The sequence below is a fragment of the Carassius gibelio genome, chromosome A1, assembly GCF_023724105.1.
Source record: "Carassius gibelio isolate Cgi1373 ecotype wild population from Czech Republic chromosome A1, carGib1.2-hapl.c, whole genome shotgun sequence".
NCBI classification, from domain to species: domain Eukaryota; kingdom Metazoa; phylum Chordata; class Actinopteri; order Cypriniformes; family Cyprinidae; genus Carassius; species Carassius gibelio.
Window position 1 is genome coordinate 6,493,586 of NC_068371.1, and position 19,529 is coordinate 6,513,114.

Sequence of the window (19,529 nt, forward strand, 5' to 3'; positions counted from 1 at the left end):
ATGATGTTTTGTTAAATATCACTTTTGGTCATTAGGTTTTGTTTTCTTTAGTTATGGAATCAAATAATGCGTTTATTTGTGTCCATGCGAAGATATAATATTTTGTTAAATGTCTTTGCTGGCCGTTTCGATCTTAATATAAAGTCACTGGTTTTCTATTTAGTTTTTGTTTTATGGAATTTTGTGTAGATAAATGTAGTCTAAATTAAATCCATCATTGTAATAAAATAAAATAAAATAAAATATAATATATTTAAAAAGGAGTAGCTAACTAACATAGCGTGATACAGTTTCAAAATACTGTTTATCTCTCCATTCCCTCTGCTACCATTTTTTTACTGCTGTCGTTTTAGGCAATAAAATATTCAGACCATTTAATGCAAACATTAAATCACTCTGCACTTTAATAAATACCAATCCAGTGGAATAACGGCCGACATAAACCATCATAAAGACACCTGACAATATAGGCCCCGCTCTATAGACCAGGTTGTTGCAAACATCAATTTCATGAGTTCCAGTGTTCATTTTATCCTTGAGTGTGATAAATGTTAACTGCTTTGGTTTGTTGTCCACAATGAAGTGCTTGAGCCTACCCCCACCTCCCGGACCTATTTAATTATAGAAATTAAGGTGGAGTCAGGGAGGTGGAAGCATGCCAGAAGAACTATCAAAGGAGTGAGCTAAGCAGCTGTGTATATATCCTTTGTGACATGATTAGCAGAATATGATGATCATGCTCCTCCTGAACATCCGTTCGGAACTCGGTTATGATGTTTCATGTATCTGTTATATACCGTATATATGCAGATGTCATCGTTATGTGTTATTTTTCACCTCCTTGCCAAGAGAGAAAGTAGTCAGAAGAAATAAAATGAAGAGAGGAACAAAATCAAGACACGACCCAAAAATCAAACCATCGTTTCTCACATGAAAACCACAGCTCAATGAGTCTGACCTCCAGCCCGCGGCTCAAACAAATGTCAAATGTTATGTGGCATATCATACCGTACGTTTTATCAGATCCGAATCTAACTGATGGCTTAAAGGGCTCCTGAGAGAGATTGTTGTTCGTGTTTTCTCATGAAATACTAAAACTGTCGCAACCACTGTGTTTTAAGGAAAGCTGATATAACCTGAGATCGGGTCAGCGATTGTGGCCTGATGGAGACAAAATATGATACTACAAAAAAGCTAAAAAGGTTAGTTCAGCCAAAAAAAAAATGAAGTACGGTCATTATTTACTTACCCTCTCGCTGTTTCACTAACCCTAAAAGCTTAGAACAGAACAAAGTGGAGGGGACACAGTTTATAGCCTTGCCTCTGGAAATAAACAACATTGGAGAAGAAAAAAAATCAATCCATTTAGAAACAATAAACAACTGCAGCCCACAAATCAGCGCTAACGATGTGTGTGAGTGTGTGTGTGTGTGTTTCTGAGAGAGAGAGAGAGAGAGAGAGAGAGAGAGATTGATGTTACATGCCCTTGTGAAAATAAATTACACTTTAGCGTACTTTTAAAAAGATTACTTATTATGAAAATTATATACTTTAGAAGAAACTGAATATAATTTTTCAGACACTTAATTGCATGTTAATTGCAATTAAATGGCATTTAGAGTGCTATCTTGACCCACTTAAGAGGGACTTTAAGGGATAGTTTACCCAAAAAATGTCAAATTTGTAATCATTCACTCACCATCAAGTTGTTCCAAACTTTTCTTTCTTCTGTTGAACATAAAAGACAAAAAAAAAAAAAAAAGATGATAGCTGATGTATTTTTCCATGAGTCTGCTGTGTTAGCGATTATTACATTACCTAGCTTGATGGTAGCTTGTTTATACCATAGCTTATTTGATAGTAGGTCACCCACTTTAACTAGCACAGCGATAATGTGTGAACTGATATTAGGCCAATATTGAGGATCTACCGTTGTGTTGGGTTTTGCTCAATATGATGGCAGGTGGCAGATGCAGTAGAATATCTGAGACATCCTCTGTCGTAGACGAAACCTAAAATACTAGCCTATTTGGAGAACACAAGATAAATTAATAATTATAATATGACCGAGTGGTGAACCTTTGAACCTAACTCGTATTTAAATAACGATCGCTTTGTGTTGTTGGCCAGATAAAATTACAGAGAAAAGAAAAGCGGACATAAGATTTTTCAGTTGACCAAAATGCCAAGTACAAAAAAAGTCCCCATATTAAGGCAATTTGGCCTTTAACATCTTTCTGTCCCTTTCAAAAATTGCTCTTGAAAAATGTAATGTTTATTGTCACCGCGAATTCTAGATGAAATGTACTCCCATGTTTGAAGTACTCTACAAGTGCACATTCGATATAATTAAGGCATGCTTCTTTTTTCACAAGAAAGATTAGATAAAACAGCCGAACACAGTTGACAACCATCAGTTGAATTTCTGAACTAAAACAAATGTCAAAATTAATTTTGACATTTCCTCATGCTTGCTTATTTGATCATATCAGTTCTTTAGGCACTTCCACTGTGCATGGTGTGAAAAACTGTGAATCCTTCTCTCCTCATGAGCTGCATTCGCTCGTCAGCAATCGCACAAACATACAGCAACTGTGACATCTCAGCGGGAGTTGTCTGACCGTGTCGAGCAACTGAAGCCCCAGCCACAGCTTGAACGTGTTTGTGTGTGTGCATAGATAACAGACATTTTCTTTCTTCCTAGCCGCTTTTCCAGCACAAACGCTTTTAAAAATCCCTTCTGTGTTGTGAGAACCCTGAAGAACTACTGTGGAAGACGAACTTCAAAAAAAGCCTCTCCATCTCACGTTCTGCTTTTAGCTTAGCAAAGTGCTCCCTCTAAATTACAAAGAAAAAGAAGCACTTACAGCCCACATGGTTGACAGTCTAACTTATGTTCAGCGAATCTCCCAACACAAATGCTCCACACACACACATACTCTCTTCTCATTGCTCCTTTACCAAAACGTCCTTCTCAGGTCTGTCTTCTTAGATGTATTGCCCCTTTTATCCAACCAATTAGGCGTCAGCATTTCATCTCCCAGGAAACGTGTTTGTGGCTTTAATTGGCCATTTGATTTGCATCGCTTTGATTTAATTCTAACCGAGTGAAGAGTTTTATTTTCGCCCAGGCGGTTGTTGTTTCCCCAGGGGCCGATGCCACGTGTGAGTGTGTGAGGGTTGTGTTCATGGGTGTTGCTGTATGATTGGGGAGGGGGATTGCAGATCGGAAAGGGTGTCGGATTTAGATTCAGGGTTAGAAAGGGTGCTGCCTCGGTTGCTTTACTTTCAAAAATGTTTAGCATTCTTTGAAGCGTGGTGAGTGTTGTTCTGAACACTGTTACACTTGGGCAGTGTGAGGAAAGCATCATGTCTTATCTCTGTGGGCTACCTGTCGACGTGTAGAGGCAGGTGTAAGGGATCACACACACAAACACTAACACACACACACACACACACACAGAGGAACGGGCCCACAGGCTCTGGCTTGCCCGCACACTCATTTTCCACCAGTGGGATGTGACGGAGGGGGGCTGACGACTGTATAGTGGTGTATCCAAGGAGAAAGACAAGTAGTTTCTCTTCTACACAAAAAGTGCTTTTGCAGCAGAAGCACAGCAGAGCAAAAGATTATCTATAGTGTTCCTATAGTGTCTTAAATGGTCAAATATTCAAATAAACAAACAAATCAATTAATTTATTAACGAATAAAGCACACAAACTGTACAATCTGTGGTTTTATGCATAACCGTAAGACACAATCGTAAGTTCACAACCCCCATGACTCCTGGTAGTGCTGCATTCAGCCATTATTTTTTTACTCCATCATCATGCTGTTCACAGATGGACTGCATACAATGCAAACCCTCTGCATTGCAAGTAAATCACTCGGATATGTGACTAAATCTTCACTCTGGGGCGACTAAATGATGTCTAATGTTAGCCAATGGCTAATAAATTCTCAGCTTTTACTCGCCAGTGTGTGAGTTGAAGGCTAAGTATAAGTTTTGCACATATATTTCACTCGCTGAAAACTGACTGAGCGCTTGAGAGTTTCACTCTCCATCAAACGATCTGTGTTCAGTTCATCTCAATGGATGCGCAGCGCACCTGTATTTGACATACCATAAACTCTAGTGTGAAGTCTCACCATCGCTTTGTCTCACACACACACACACACACACACACACACACACACACAATATTTCTTAAGATAAAATCCACGAAGTTCGTAATATTGTTCTTAAGTGCAATTCTTTAAAAAAAAATTCTCAAACATGTTCTTAAGAACATCTTAATTTTATATTAAAGAGAAAATGACAGTCTTTATCTGACTGAATACATGGCTGAAGACGCACTGATGAACTCACACTTCAAGGGCCCTATTTTAACGATCTGAAACGCAAGTGTCAAAGCGCGAAGCGCAAGTAACTTTGTGGGCGGGTCTCGGCGCTGTTGCTATTTTCCCGGCGGGATAAATGGCTCTTGCGCCCGGCGCAAATCTAAAATGGGTTGGTCTGAAGTAGCTTCATTATTCATAGGTGTGGTTTGGGCGTAACGTGAAATAAACCAATCAGAGCGTCATCCAACATTCCCTTTAAAAGCAGGTGCGCAAGTTCCATTATGGATTGCTATTATTATGGCGTATTTACCAGGCGCACGCCCGGAGCGGTTCACAGCCGAGGAGACTGATGTTCTTGTAAGAGCAGTGAAAGACAGAGAAGTTGTGTTGTATGGGGATGGGAGAATAATTAGCCTGAATAATTTGTAAGCTAGATTTATGCCTATTTTTTTCACATCTTCGTGTCACACCACAATGATTTCCGTCACCTCATGTGTTAATATTTTTTTAGTGTAACAATTTATGATTTGCAAAAATAACTGTTGCATCTGTGTAGATTATATGAGCAAAGTGTATGCGCGTTGTGCACGCTATACATTATGGTCAAGCATGCGCCCTTAAAATACCATAATGAACAACGCGCAACGCGCCACTGACTTTAGACTAGGTTTTTTCTGGTCAGTGGCGCAATTGTTTAATGGAACAGCAAAATAGCACCAGGGATTGTTTGCGCCGGAACACGCCTCCTTTTTTGCGCTGAACCGCCCAGGGAGCGCAAGTTCATTCACTAGTTTAGCGACGTGCTTCTGTGGAGGGAAAAGCGCGCTTTGCGCGGGTGCAAAATAGGAATGACACATGCGTCGGTGTACAAAGTCAATTGCGCTGGGTGCAAGATAGGGCCCCAAGGGTTGTCTATTTGCACTTCCTCCAGATTACCCAAATAATCATTATAAAGCACACCGACAAAAAAACGTAGAGCCAAGGTATAAACCCTAATTACAGTCTTATAATTAAGTGTGCAAGTCCAAACGGACTAAAATGCTAATTAAAGACTGTGCCCTTTATTCTTAGTTGTGCAAACTGATACATTGTGCATATGGAATGTCAACGTGATCTCATTAGTGTTTGCATATAACGTGCTGTTCTAGCGCACGAATAATTCAAAGTCAGGCCATCATCAGAGATATACAAATCTTTATGAAAATCTTAAATACGTTTATTTATAGTAAATGAAACTAAAGTTTTAACAAAGATACATTTATTTAATGAACTTATGTAACTCTTGTGGAAGCACACACAAATCAATAAATACTCATTAACCCCCACCAAAATGGCAAACTACATTACTTTCAAAACAAAATTCCCACATATAAGTCATTATAAATAAATATTCAAAATGTATCCATTATTGATAAATGAAATTAGTAAGCAGTAGGTTGCATCAAATAATCGATTAGTCAGCCAATTCGTTCAAACACAGGATACTTGTAAGAATGAAAAAAGTGACTTTCTTAATGAGTGAGTCTGCTGCTTTCTCTATTTTCTAGTATTTATTTATTACCTATTATACATTTACTGACTTTTTTTTTCTTTCCTTTTGCTACTTGGGGGTTTAACTATGCATCTCTCTCTCTCTCTCTTTCTCTGACTGGCAGTGACAGAAGCAGCCTGTGGTTTTTGAATAAAAGATGAATACTCAGGCTGGTTCGTGACACTGGGGTAACCCTGAACTGTAACTGTAGAACCACAGACCTACAGTCAGACCACAACAAAAGGATCACCCCACGAGAACCTTCAATACGGGGAACCGGGGAATTGGAGATCCAGGTTAATGCCGGCTCAAATATGAATGCAATTCAGTAAGAGCTGAATAGGAAATAACACTGGGACTCTAAATGCTTGAGCTTTTCCACTCAATACCAGCAGTGTGCTGAAGACACAATACACAGGGCTAACAAAGAGGTGTGTTATTGTGTGGGTTTGTTTGTTTAATTGCCTACTTTGGGTGCGTGTTTAGTTTTTGTGTATGTGTATGTTTAATTGTAAGAGTGTGCATTTGTGTGTGTGTGTTATTTTGTACAGAACCGATGCCTTTAGAGTGCAGACAACACAGAAATATCTCTAATAATAGCCATCAGACATTTGGCCAGAGGATATTTTGGCTGCAGAGCTAGAGGTGCTTCATTGAAAGCTCATTCTTAAAAAAGTAGAAAATAGAAAATACAGGAAGAACTGATTTAAATAATCCAATCATTGTACATTGGGGATTGACCTGCTTGAGCTGGAAAAGCTGAATACCGGTAAACTGAACCACTTTGCAGATGGATTAATATGTTCACTCAAACGCATCCTATAAATACAGTATATGAGATTAGTCAGCTAAATCCACAACATGAGCGTAATATTGCAACTTACTTTTGTACAGACAATGAAGTTACTGCATCAACAACTGTAAATTCAGTTATGTGCTAGTCACATTGTGACTGAATATGCTGTTCTAAAAACAAAGCAGTTCACACCACAACTTTAACGACTATAGTGATAACATCACAGGAATCACATACTGGGATCATGTTCAGAATATTTTTTTTTTCACCTGATGAACAATTAAAAACAGAGAAAGCTAATCAGAATCCATCCCGCATTATAGTTATTATTTGTGTAAACAGGCCTTAAAGAGGTAGTTACCTCCTTTTTTTTGGTGGTCATGCTTTGTTTAAAAAAAAAAAAAACACATTATTTTTCACATTGTTCACTTTTATTCCACACCAATTTGTCCCTTCTCTGACAAACACCTCGATTTATTTCCTGTTATTATGAAGCCCCTCCCTCAGAAATAAGCGATGGGCTGAGATTGGTCGGCTGGCTCAGTGTGTTGTGATTCGCTAAACCGCTTCAAGCGTGTCTGAACATTCCACTCCTCTTAAGCTCAGAATGTGCTCCGGATGTATTGTAAACAATATATTGCTCATCAATTTGAGCCTGATTAAGAAGCAGAGAATATTAATGAAGAGAAAAACCTGCGCATAACCTGTGCAAGCTAGCTCTTAATTTTATGTTTGTTTGTTCTTGTCTCAAACTTTTAGATACGCTGTTGTTTGTAAACTGCTTCTGTTAGCTTTTAATATATAGTTTTAATCTGATTAAAGCTTTAATACAGCACAGCAACCGTACATGTGTCCATGTATAACGCCTCTCATTGCAAGCAGGGGGACATGAGGAACAGGATTGAGAACCGCTGCTTTAGAATATTGGTTTTGAAACTTGTGAATCCATTACAATCAATAAAAGACAGAATTGCGATTTATATATGAACAGATTTTTACTTGAACCCCTAGTTTTCTCTTCCTATTCTTTAAAATAATACAGTATGGCCTCGCCCCCTTTGTTGCATGTTTTGGGGGCAGGCTTTATTTGGGTTCGTTCTGTAACGGACCTGGGAAGAAGCTTGTTGTAGTCCCTTACCAGCTGTTTTTGTAGGCATTAAACTGACATAATTTTAAAATACAATATTTCCATTGGCATTGAACTTTAAGCGCTGCAACTTTACAGATATTGTTTAAGCTCAAACAGCAACATTACAAACTAACTAAAGTTAAAAAAGTGAAATCGCAATCAACCACCCCTTTAAATTTAAAGCAGGGTGAATTCACAAGACAGTCATTAATACAATATAACAAAACAGTTTGAGTGTTATTAAAAGGTTATTTTGCTGGTTAAAATTATGTAATTTCAGTATAATAAACAAATCAAATCAAATGGTTGGAAATGTATCAATATGATGAAATAATGATTACATGTCATGGAGATTTTTGTCAAAGACTAAAACGAACTATTTCCCAGTCTGGACAAAGAGGAAGAAACGGATAAGAGTCTTGACCTAGATCTTGTGCTAGAAACTGATTTAAGAGGATGGGAACTTTTCATCTCCTTGTTCACCTTTGCATCTCAGCTTAATGTGTGTGTTTGTGTGTGTGTGTGTAGGTGTGTGTTTTCTTGGTTCTGTTGCTGCTTGCCTGGGAGTATATGGGTAAGAAATACCCTGAATTCCTGTCAAGACTCATTTTGAGGTTGAAACAGTCAGGAGAGCAGGTCTGTGCATTACAACACTCTGACAGCCTTGACTCTCTGACTCGTTTCAGATTTATACAATGTGGCAAGCAAAGCATAAACAGACACTGAAGGAAGATATTTTAATAAAATTGTGTTTGCCAGCATTTCTTTCCATGTGACCTATTTGAATGAAATGCACTTTTCCTTTTTACTCAAGAATTACAGTTAGGTTTCAAATAAAAAACAGCATGAATGTCTGAGGTAAACTGATTGTAACACTTTATCTAAATAGTCCATAAAGCTTCATTTAGCATAAAAAATGTCTGGAAGTCAACATAATGTCCGGAATGACCCTATTTGCTTTCTAAATACACATCTTTGGAGACTTATAGATTGAATGATTCATTGATGCACGTTATTCAAAATGACTGAAATCACTCTCATTTTATGCTGACATCAATAAGGAGACTATTGAATAATGTTAACTAATAGTCAAACATGATTTCATGCATTATTTTAGCAAATCTGCATTGAGTGTGACTGTGCTCTTGTATAAAATACACACTTTTCGAGACCCAGTTGATTCCTCTTTGCATCGTTTGGGCTGAATATCTTGTTTCAGTTGAAAATATGTCACATTATGCAAGTAAAATGGGTTGCGACTTGCAATTTTAGAATAAATTAAAAAGTGTCTCCATATTTGCAACCTTGGAAATATAACAAAGAACATATAATATTGTGTTTACATGGCTGGTTTACACATATGCACTATTTACACATCTTTTCAGTTCTCAATTAAGGAATATATGGATAAACAACAAATCAACCTTGCACTAATGGCTGTTGTTGCTAAGATATGGGTGGCAGTCACATGAGAACCTCCCATCTGGTCATGGCCATCAGTGTTACTAACCTAATGTGTCATCTATAAATTATTAATCTCTCATATTTCAATATGTTACACTTGACCACAGAAAAGCATCCTCTGTCATTTTTATTGCCTAGCGTTTCACAGATGTCCAACACAGTTTCATGGAAAGTACACAGTACTGAGGTTATTTACTGCAAGTGTACTTGCATTGGCACTAAATGACTCTTAATTGAGCGGCTGACATAAAATGTGATCAGAAAGGCAATCAGAAAACATAATGATGCAGAAACAGAGAGACAATCAAATTTTTGCATGTGTAGCTAAATGGGGAATTCTAATAGCCATAAATTAGTCTTGAATTATTATGATCCTCCATTCTAAAACTCTAGCCCTAAAATTAAGTTTGCCATTTTTCGAGGTGAATGAAAACATTATTTAGTCTCCTAACCATTTTTCCTTTTAAGGATGTCAAATTAGATTTTTTCTCTCTTTTAAACTTCTAAACGTTTTCCAGCAATCCCCCTTCCCCATAACATTGATAGGTCAAACACACATGCATGCACACACACATACTTCCACCATCATTCTCAATCCTTTCAAACCATTGCAGTGCACGTCCATGTAAAAGCTTTCATAATGCTTTCCCAATGAAAATCAATAGAGCCCTGCAAAAGTGAGGTGAGCATTAGCAATCTCCCCTCATTTCTCTCTCTCTCTCTCTCTTTCTATATCCCTCCATATGTCTCCCACTGTCTCCTGGGCCCTCCATCACTAGTCTTCTCCATTAATTTATAATATCTATTACTGGAGTCGCTCCTCACTAGCATACGCATGGCCCCCGTGAGCATGCAAGTGTGAGTGTCAAGTATATCGACTATCCATCTGACCTGTTGCCTGATCTAGAGTGTGTGTGTTGGATTACACATACTCACCTACTGCCCACCTGTCTGACCGTTAACCCTGCAGACGCGAGTGGCGCATCTGCAAGCGTGCATTGGCATTCACAACACTAACAAGCCTAGTATATTGATCGCCGCTCTGTCTATTCAAATGATAGGAATGTGGGCCGCCGTGGGGACAGAATGCAGCCGGTCGATAGGTGTTGCCGTGAGTGGGCAGAAGGGGGAGGGGCTATAGGAAAAGTGCACTGCAGCAAAGTGGAGTTTCACTTAGGAACATGCTGAGTTGTGCATTTATAGAAGATAGGAGAGATGTGCGATAGAGAGAGAGACAGATATAGGTCAACGGGATTTCCATTTTCATCTGCGTTCAAATCTGAGAGTGCTGTTTATGCATGCTTCCGCTGACAAAGGCCTGTTTGTTTGGGTATTGGCTTGCCATCATGCTATACCAGGGGTCGGCAACCTACGGCACGCAGAGGGATAATTGCTGGCACGCGAGCAATAGGGAAAACTGCATACTGATGTACATTTTGAGGTAATAACTTCTCATAGTCATACAGCCTGCTAGGAGCTATAAATACTATTAAAGTGTGAGAATTAACTTGCGCTATGCACGTGCGACCGCTGCACATACTAGGCACTTCAGATCAAATCCTCAGCGGTCTAACAGAGCTTGTCAATGTCAAAATGACTGAGATGGCCAATCAAAGTAGGCAGGGTTTACTGTTCACAGAAGCAGAACGCGAAGCATCAGTTTAAAGGTGCGATAGGACATCTTGGACAATGCTAACATTAGTCTGATAGCACTGAAAGCGAACGTCCCACCCTCCCTGCAATCGTCGTCCAAAGCCACGGTACACAATAGTACACAGAACAACAGGCTGAATAGGTGCCAGTATGTTAACATAACACATTAACAATTAGCTACACAACAGCATAAAGAACATACCCTGGAGGCTGAATAGGCTAAATTAACAAAACAAGCCAGCGGGTCCAACAGTTACCAGTAACGTTAAGCAAGTTCACAGAGCTCCCGAGATATTATTCTACGTCACCGAATCACTGAATTTTCAATGGTAGGCTACAGGAGCACTGAGCATCATAGAGCGGCTGTAGACAGTAATGTTTTCTCTGGGTTCATGTTAAATTAATTTAGTTAAATAAGTTGCACCTGACTATAAGTTGCAGGACCAGCCTAACTATGAAAAAAAGTGTGACTTATAGTCAGGAAAACACGGTAGAGAGATGTGTAAATTGTCTGCATCTGTCGCTCTCTCTAAAAACAATGATGCTGAGTTTAGTTACTGAAAAACAGCAATTTTACCCCCCTTGTTACTGAGAAATATAATGTAGCGATTCAGTATCGATTAATAAAAGTTACGTGGGAGTGCTAACAACAGATTTATGAGCTTCTAAATTTCGCTTTTTGCACGGCGCGATCTCAGATCTCTGTGTGTTAGTGGTGTTTGTGTGATTGTGTATGTATGTGTGTGTGTGTGTGTGTGTGTGCGCTGCGTATATCAATTAAAGCAGCATATTAATATAGAATGGTAATTAAACTAAACGATTGTAATGGATTGGCCTTGTCACACACACACATACAATACAGTGGTGTTCAGTATGGTCACACTTGTATATCTGTCATTCAAGAAATTTTTGAAAAATGTAAAAAACTATTTATTAAAAAATCTTTATTTTTTATCGTATCATTTAAAAATGTGTATGTACTGTATAAATACAGAATACATAAAAAAAAAAGTCTGTGTAGGGGGTGGGGGGGCACAGTGGTTAACCAGAAAAATAAAAAATGTGACCACATGCCGATAAGTTTGCTGACCCCTGCGCTATACCGTCCCACACACATAAAGCCTACACCTAGCTCGAGTTAGGCTAGGTCACAATGCTCTGGGCTAGAGGAGTTAATTACAGTCTGATCAATAATTGATTAAACCGTCAGAAAGAGTCCAACAAACTCACCAGTAAGCATTGACGCGCGCTCTCACAACAAATTCTTGGCCAAGTACGAACGCACACAGAAAGCACACAAATACACAACCAAATTCTCTATTAATCATTTTCAGTGGAAAAAAAGTGTTTAAGAGGATTGACTCGGTATAGGATTAACCCCCCCACTGTGGTCAGGATCACACCAGTGTGGATGGATTGACTAGGTCTTGCAATGTGCGCTTCTCCATAACAACTGCATCAGCTGTTTTTTAGGCTTTGGGTAAAGAGACTTACAATCTGACTGTCAGTCATGCTAAAAAAACAAAAATGACTTGTCACTTAGGACTCGATGTCTCATGTGTAGACTTCGGTGGATTTGGTTTAAGCTCCCAACACCTGTCAGAAAATGTAATGCGATCCCAGTGTTCAATTTAACCATGTTTCTCTATAGTATGTGGCCACCCTTTGGTTCAGGCTTAGTCCAAAGCACCTGTCAAAGAGTGCATGGGTAATCTTTTTTTTTATGTTTCTGTTAAGTGCTAAGCTAGCAGTTTGGATATGCTGCATTAAATATATGACCTGGATAAAAGTGTAAAGATGACAGATTAAGTCAAAAAAGACAACTCTGCAAGCCTTTGAGGGTTCTCTCTCAAGCATTTCATGCCTATGCTGTCAAACACATTGGCCAGTTTCACTCAAAGCAGGTAGACATATAATCAGCTCTTTCTTTAACACTTCCAAACATGTCTCAGAAAATGAAAGAATTAGGAAAGAAGTGGAAAGAATGTCACAGACAGGAAAATAAGGGGAGTATGATGGAAAGAATAATAGAAAGCAATATAGAAGGAGAGAAAGCGAGAGACTGAGCAAGTGGAAAGAGATCTATGGTGGTGTGAGAGAAAATGGGTTACATTTCCCCTCTCTTCGACAGTCTATTTTCAGTAGCTACTCCTGGAAAGGAGAGCAGGCAGTTAGCACCATATAACCTTAACCACTCTTCGCGCAGTAATATGACATCAGTACAGGCTGAATGCAGAAGTTGAGACATTTGTACTTGTCTACAACTAGTTTTTGATGGGATGGGATATAACTAAGTGCAGATCAGCTTGAATTCACCTCAGAACTACAAAATAGCCCAAAGGTCATTGACAAAATATGGGCATAATATTGTAAGTGCATATAATTATGTGCTATACATCCAGAAAAGCCTGTTTCTGCCTGTAAAATATAATTTTGACTTTTCTCACAATTATTACTTCTTGTAATTTCAGTCTCCCTGCTGTGCATTTGTGAATTTGTGAATAGTTGTGGCTTTATATCCCATATTTGGGACTTTTTCATCTTACTATTGCAATTTTCCATGCATCTTTCACAGTAGTTACTTTGTATGCCACTGTTGTGATTTTTGTCTAACGGTGTGTCTCACAACTTTTGTCTCACAGCTTAAATGTATTTCTTATTTTAACATTACCTTACACCTATTTTTACTTTAAGTTGGAAACTGGCTTCCACATATAACATCTCTTTCTTAGAGAACCTAATTAAAGCATACTCAAAGAAAATGTGTGGGGTAATCCAACGGCTATCAGCGTTTTCTATATTAATACAGGAATATCCCACAGGACTGACTGGATTCAGATTAGTTTTGGAATCCAAATCTAGATCAAGCTTGAGGCTTTTGTCCTGACAAGCCTTGTCATTTTTGGTAAACGTACTCCCTGCTAGCCAAAATTATTCTGAACTAGTACAATCTTAAAACGCTTTGTGAACATGGCCTGCATGTACTTGTTGAAGGTGCATAGATCTTTATTTTCTTACCTGTTTGCTGTACTTGACTGTTTGGCAGCCGTAATCGGAGCATTGGTCTGAGCTGAGTGACATGGCGTCTGCATTACCGGTGCTGTTGCCAGTGAAGGTGTTAGTGGGGGGCAGTTCCTGCACAGCCTGGTGCTTCTTGCCTTCCACGGGTGGTGAGTTGGGCTGAAGGTGCACTGCAGGCAAAGGTGAGCTGGACTTGTAGTGCCGAGCCAGATCTGGGCTTGATTGATGACGTCTCGAGCCAAGTCTTGGACTGCTGGGGTCTCCATTAGCTGCTGCACAATAACGTGCTGCAATCCTCTCGCTGGCACTGCTGGCCTCTTCATCCTCCTCTTCTTCATCGCCTCCCCCACGTCTGCAACCATTCACCGTCATAATTCCACTGTATAAAGAACGCTCAGATTTGGCAGTACCGTTATTACGCTTGTCTCTGCGTGGTTTGCGCCCACGCTCATTTTGGGAGCCCTGGGCTTGTAGAGGGGGAGGCTGTGGACTGAAAAAGTCCTCTTCTGGCTCCTTCTTCCCAGCCTCATAGCCGTTCTTACCCTGTGCCCCACACTGTCGAGCTGTCACAACCAGAAGGATCACCAGAATAACTGCGGCAGCACCAGCAAGGACACCGATGGCAACGCTCAGCCGTTGTTTACCCAAAGCTCTCTCACTGTCTGGGTCACCTGCAATATCCAAATAGAGGGGGACTGCAAGGCTGCGGGCCACCTAAGTGAGAGGGAGAGAGACATACAGAGAGAGGGAGAGCAAAAATGGAAAGTCATAAATGGTGTGTCTGCATCCTCATTTTACAGCTCTGTCTGCCGAACCACACACACACATATATACACATTTATCACCACTCCAAGGCCCAGACTTCTCAATTATCGTGTCATGGCTTGGATATTCAGTCACAGTTATTCTGTGCAGGCAAGTGTGACTGAATATGTGTATGCAAGTGTGCTCGTGTATCTTTCATTTTTTTATCTGCATTTGCTCCCTTCCATCCAATATCTAATGTGGGTCATAAGCAATATGATGTATATATATATTGATTGCAGTTCACTTCTTTGTTCACTTCTTTGTCAAATAAAATTACTCCATTCAGTTTTAATCCTTTAGACTTTTATTGTTCCTGTTTGGTTACATTCTACACTGGCTTATTGTTGTAAAGCTATTCTTTCTTTTATTTGATTTACCCTTTGTTTGCATTCAATCGAACAGCATGCTGCTTTTATGTGTCTCACCTGTGCATCCACCAGCGTAGCATTGGCCAAGCTCTCATTGATGAAGACATGCACCAGTGCCGTGGCACAAAGGGAAGGCACGCCACTGTCATTGACCCGGACCACCAATCGGTGCAGACCCCTGTGTCTTCTCTCTAGGGGCTCTGCCAAGGTTATGACCCCACTACTAGAGCCAATCTCAAACAGATGAAAAGGGTTTCCGCCTACCAGAGCGTAGTGGAGATCGGCATTAGACCCCGTGTCACCATCGGAGGCTGTGACTGTGCGGACTACAGTCCGAGCCCCACTAGCGGGTGGCAGGAGGGTGTATGATTCATTAGCTGGTGATGTGATTGATGGCGCATTGTCATTTTCATCAGTGACAAACAGGGAGACGGTGGCAGTGGCAGATCGTGGCGGTTCTCCACCATCAACGGCACGCACGCGGAATGAGTATGCGCTACGTCTTTCGCGGTCAAATGATGCAGAGGAAAAAATGGTTCCAGTGTTATTTTCAATGGAGAAAACTTCTTGCTTTCCCTCGTTGCCCTCTTCTCCACCCTCCTCTTCATCATGCTCAACGAAAAGACTCAGCTCTGCATTCTCACCTTCATCTGCATCAGTAACAGTCACCATGCCGACAGGGCTATTGGTGAGAAGGTTCTCTTTGACATAGAATGTGAAGACTTCCTGGACAAATTTGGGGGCATTGTCGTTCCTGTCCGTAACCTGGACTACGACAGTAGCAGAGCCCTGCAGAGATGGTGTGCCTTTATCTCGAGCTATCACACGAAATTCATAGCGTTCCCTCTGCTCTCTATCTAGTGGTCCAGTGGCACGAATATCACCATTATCAGCATCAATGTAAAAAGCTCCATTAACAGATGGGTCCAGTGAGTAAGCAATCTCTGCATTCTTGCCACTGTCTGCATCAGACGCTACTACAGTGACCACTCGTTCTCCTGGGGCATTATTCTCTGCAAAATGCACTTCCACTAAGCTTTGGGCAAAAGTAGGAGCATGGTCATTTATGTCCACCACACGCACCAGAAGGGAACTATTACTCGAGAGGCTTGGGCTACCGGAGTCCACTGCCACAATAGTGACACTATACTCTCGAGTAGCTTCATAATCCAAAAGTGCTGAGGTGTGGAGAAAGTATTTCTTTTTGTTTCGTTCAAAGGCATCGTCTGTGGCTGGTGGAGGTGCCAGGGCCGTCTCACCCGCCGGTTTCAGTGTGAATGGTACATCTCCAACCACAGTGCAGGTAACCGCACCATTCTCTCCTTGGTCGCGGTCTGAAACCTGCACTAATGCTACTGGAGTGTCCACCAGCACATTCTCTGGAACCATTGCAGCACCATCACGAACAAGGATTCGTCCAATTTTTCGAATTTCTACTATTGGTACATTGTCATTTTCATCCCTGACGTTGAGAACAACTGTAGTGCGGTCAGTACGAGGAGGTTGGCCACGGTCGCGGGCTGTGATGGTGAAACGTAGCTGTGAAACTTCCTCGCGGTCTATACGATGCAGAACGCTCAGCCAACCTGATGCTTCATCCAACCTCAGGAGGCGCCGCACTGATTCTGTCGCTGCTCCAAACACATACTCAACCTGCCCATTCACGCCAACGTCACGGTCTGAGGCACGCACCTGCAGGACAGGTGTGCCAGGTGGGGCATTTTCTGCCATTTCTGCTTCATACACGGCTCTTTCAAAACGTGGACTGTTGTCATTGACATCTGTGATGGATACACGTAACAGAGCTTGTGAAGAGCGGGGCGGGTTGCCGCCATCACGAACTCGTAGCACTAGTTCATAAGAATCCCGTGCTTCACGGTCCAGAGGCCCTTTCACGATCAGCTGAGGCTGTTTCTGACCTTCAGGTGTGTCGGCCACTTGTAGTTCAAACACGCTGCTCCTGCTGGCAGTTCCTGTCCCTGTTTCTGACCCTCTCCTTCGGTCACCACCATTCCCATTAGTTGGTCCATTCGCAGGTCGCCGTGAAGATGACCCCACATCTCTACTGTCCTGAATAAGCTCATAGCGATCAATGCCATTGCGACCAAAATCACGGTCTGTGGCTGTGGGAAGGAGATAGAGTGTGCCGATTGGGCGATTCTCCTCAACAGATAGTGTAAGTACTGGTGAAGGGAACGAGGGGGTGTTGTCATTGATGTCTGTGACTACAATACGGCCATCAAACAGATCCACCCAACTCTGCAGGGGACCTATGACTGACACTTCAAAGTTCAAAAAGCACTCGTTCTCGTCAAATATCATCTGACACTGCGGCAGCTTCTCTCTGTCAATCCTCTTGCTGCCTGTAGTAAGCTCTCCAGTGACGTTGTCAATTTTGAAGTATTCAGAGCCAGATTCCAAAGCGAAAGTGACATCACCGGTCCCAATCCCAGAGGTGGACAGTCCCAGGTTGGAAGCCACGTTCCCGATGTGCACGTCGGCCGGCCCCTCTTCCGCCACGGTGTAGCGCAGCACTGAATTGGAGCGCGGGAGCTGAGTCAGCAGCTGCAGGATAAGCACGAGGTAGCAGCGCGCGGAGTGCACTGCGCCAACGCTCCTGCTCCCCATGACTCTCTCTCTCTTTCTCTCTCTCTCTGTCACTCTCTATCTGCAGCTTCCTCTGGTCCAAGACAGACTCGTCAACGATTAATCTCTATAAACGCTTCCCTCGGCAAAATCTTATTTTATCCAACAGTCTTTTTAGTTCCCAGGTCAGGTTTTCAACACGATAAAATAAAACATCCACTTTGTGAGGAGCTCAGCATTAACGATAAGTCTTCACACCTCTTTTACGGACAATAATGTTTCTTTGTGCCTTTTAGGAGTGAACGGGAGTCAGATTTGAGCAGTTTAAATGACTTTGTCCGGCTCATTGAGATGCTGCGGAGCGCGAGCTCCTCTCGCGCTTTCACTGTTTTAAACTGCAATGCAGTAGAACACAAAAGCGATCTGTCTGTGAATTCAGCTCTCACATTCGCATCCCAGAGCTTGCGCTACTGACTGGGAATAAGCAAAAGTGCTTTTTATAAAGTCTTCCCGATATTTTTTGTTCTCTTACCTTAAAAAACAGCAAGAGGAAAATTGGAAAGCTTTCCCCGCAGTCTTACGCGCGCGTGCCAAGCTCTCATAGATTCCTTTACGGTGAACTTGACAAAGAGAAAAGCTTTTCAGTTCGACTTCTCGAAGCACGTAAATTAGCCACTCATGGAAAGATGTTGAGCGGGATAGAGAAGTAGCAACAAAAGCCTTTAGTAATTCCTCCGGAGTCCGTGGTGGATGTGTGTGAAGTGTTTGAGGAAAAAGTCCCGCATTCTCCTCCTCCCCTCACCTGCACGTTCTACTGCACTGCATGTGAACGTCCCTCAAATGATGCTGCAGTCTCCCTCTCTCTCTCAACCTCTCCCTCACTCTTCCCCCTCCGTTCACTGCAACACTTCCCTCGCTACGTAACTCGACCGTTCAGATGAAATGGGAGACCGTGAGTGTCTCGAAGGAGCTCGCGATTTCCTTTTAACCAGTCTAAAAGCGCAAATACGAGGGGGTGGGGGGAGGGGGTGTTTGCATACGACCACAAAACAAAACAGCTCAGAAGAGAAAATACACTGATACAGCTTGACAAGTCCAATGAACCACTTGAGCTAACTGAACAACTAAGTTAATACAAATAATGTTCAGAACAATATCCTATAGCCTACATATGAACGGACATTTCGTTTATAGTCAGATTCATTGGACAGATATATACAACAAAAGCAGTAGGCCTACTTGTTAACACTGAAATGATTTTTTTTTTCTAGAAAAAAATAATAATAAAATCGAAATGATTAATATATAGAATATGTATTTTTAAAAGACATGTAAAAAGAGGTTGTAAGAAAGCACAAAGATGAAAAAATCTATAAAATTTTGCATTTAACGCAGTGAAAGGGTGTACAGGCTCACACTTAAAAAAATCAAGCAACCATAACAACTACTTACATTTGTTTTGTATACAAGTGAGGGGCGTTGCAGTGAGGTGGTTATGTGGTCTCATCTCCTATGGTAAGATCCTGTGTCATAAGAAATCTGGAGAATAGGGGTCATTGGGGCCTTTTACAATGGACCTGGCATTTCTAAGACATCTCATTATGGCCCTCACAAAAACATATGGAAAATTTATTGGATATGTTCAAGTGTGTGTGTGTGTGTGTGTGTGTGTTGGATCCTACTTTGTTCATTAACTATGATCAAGTTGAACACAATGAGACTGAAAAAGGTTGCAAGGTTTGTGGTCGAGGTCTTTGGCAATAAAATGTTTCGTTAAATAGAAGAGTCAACTCTGAAAGAGAAATATAAAAGTGCTATGATACCTCTATGTG

General features: G+C 41.1%; 1 protein-coding gene across 3 annotated transcripts in view; it reads right to left on the reverse strand.

Annotated features, from left to right (window-relative positions):
- The window catches only part of LOC127969882 (protocadherin-7-like), a 39,014-nt gene extending 20,376 nt beyond the window's left edge, over positions 1-18,638 (reverse strand). For all 3 annotated transcript variants that reach the window (XM_052572045.1, XM_052572171.1, XM_052572116.1), the window contains exons 1-2: positions 15,169-18,638; positions 13,934-14,650 (exon numbers count right to left, since the gene is read on the reverse strand). In XM_052572045.1, coding sequence (XP_052428005.1) covers positions 13,934-14,650; positions 15,169-17,739 — 3,288 coding nt within the window. In that variant the 5' untranslated portion in view covers positions 17,740-18,638. The remainder of the gene's footprint in view (positions 1-13,933; positions 14,651-15,168) is intronic.
- Positions 18,639-19,529: the final 891 nt, after the last annotated feature.